This window comes from Myotis davidii, unplaced genomic scaffold (assembly GCF_000327345.1).
Source record: "Myotis davidii unplaced genomic scaffold, ASM32734v1 scaffold238, whole genome shotgun sequence".
Lineage (NCBI taxonomy): Eukaryota > Metazoa > Chordata > Mammalia > Chiroptera > Vespertilionidae > Myotis > Myotis davidii.
Window position 1 is genome coordinate 9609070 of NW_006293779.1, and position 1590 is coordinate 9610659.

The 1590-nt window shown below is 45.1% G+C and overlaps 1 protein-coding gene across 1 annotated transcript in view; it reads right to left on the bottom strand.

Moving 5' to 3' along the window:
• Positions 1-601: 601 nt before the first annotated feature.
• RHOB (ras homolog family member B) overlaps positions 602-1590 on the bottom strand; it is a 1591-nt gene continuing 602 nt past the window's right edge. Inside the window, exon 2 of the mRNA XM_006767600.1 lies at positions 602-616. Coding sequence (XP_006767663.1) covers positions 602-616 — 15 coding nt within the window. The remainder of the gene's footprint in view (positions 617-1590) is intronic.

Here is a 1590-nt window from a genome sequence, read left to right on the forward strand (position 1 = left end):
CACTTATCTTCCTCTGGGAAAAGAGCACCCTGGTCTCCCATGGCCACCCAAACCCCACACATCCCAAAGGGATTTCATCCGCACTTACTACAAATACTATCAGGGGAATGGAGTTGGTGGGAAGGAAAGACCTTGCTAGGAGAATTTTTCCCTTGCTCCAAAATCACTGGGTTGTTTTTGCACATTATTAAACCACAGAAGGGGGTGTTGGGGGGCTGGGTGGAGGGATTGAGCAAAAAAAGAAAAAACCCATGGACACAGACAACAGTATGGTGACTGGGGAGGGGTAGAGGAGGGATAAATGGTGATGGAAAAGACTTGGCCTGGGGTGGTAAAAATATAATACAGTATACTGATAATGTGTTGTAGAATTGTGCATCTGAAACCTGTATACTTTTGTTTACCAGTGTCACCCAATAAATTCAATAAAAAGGAAAACATTAACCACAGGAGCCATTTTATAAATGTCATCATCATAATTTTTTAATATTTTACATAAAAAAACTGTATACACAGCTTATAGAACTTTTATGTAAACATCATAAGCTCACCACTTTGTCATTTGTCAGTTTATCTTAAAAATAAAAAACAAGACAACAATTTAGTAGAAGTACCACTGGGGGGGGGAAGGGAGGGGGAGGAAGAAGGCTTGGGGCAGGTTCATTCTCTGTACAGAGATCAGAGAAAATTTCGCATAGCTTTAGACACTGCCTTGTGAAGAAAAGGGGGGGCGGGGGTTAAGTAGGCCCCAATACTTGTTACTGCCCTTTCTCAAAACAGTGCGCATACCTGCACAAATGAAATTGCAAAACGGTGTTGCCACTTTCTTTCAAGAAAACAAAATAAAAATTAGTGGTTTCTTTTTCAACTCTCATTTTAAAAGTCATCATCATTTTTCTTTAAAACATCAGAAGTCGATGAGGTTACAGCGTACAAGTGTGGTCAGAATGCTACTGTCTTATACAAATGACAAGTGCATTAAGTGTCAATGAAACAATTGTGCAAAGAATCCTTTCGAAAGAAAACAAGTTTTAAGCCTTTAAATAAATCAAAAACTCGGTTTCTTGGACTGAACAATTTTCACTTGTAGGACAGGCACAAAGTTCGCTTATGGCAAAAACAACCCGCAGCACACTCTCCCTCCTCCTGCCCACGGCTGGCTGGCGAGGGGTTCGCTGGAGGCTGGCGTGCAGGAGACGGCAATCTGGAAGCTGTGTCCTCTCAGCCCCAAGTCAGTTGCAAATATCTTCCCCAGGGGTTGGAAAGATGACCAAGTCCTGTTCTTGCTTGGATGGGCGCCTGACCCAGAGCTGTTCTAGCGCCCTGTCACTCCACCCACCACCACCATTAAATAACACCATCCTACCTCCGAAAATAAAATTATATCTATATTTATATAACACCCCGCCCTCCCCACCCTCCCCTCCCGCCGTGCCCGTGGTCTATGTTACAGACAAGAGATAGCAGGCGCTCGCTGGTGACGGGCGCACATCTGATGGGGCGCGGCAGCACCGGGGCGCCAAGCTCCTCTCCTGGGACCAGAGGCAGGGTGCGGGGGAGGTCGAACATACAGCCACACACTCTGAAGAG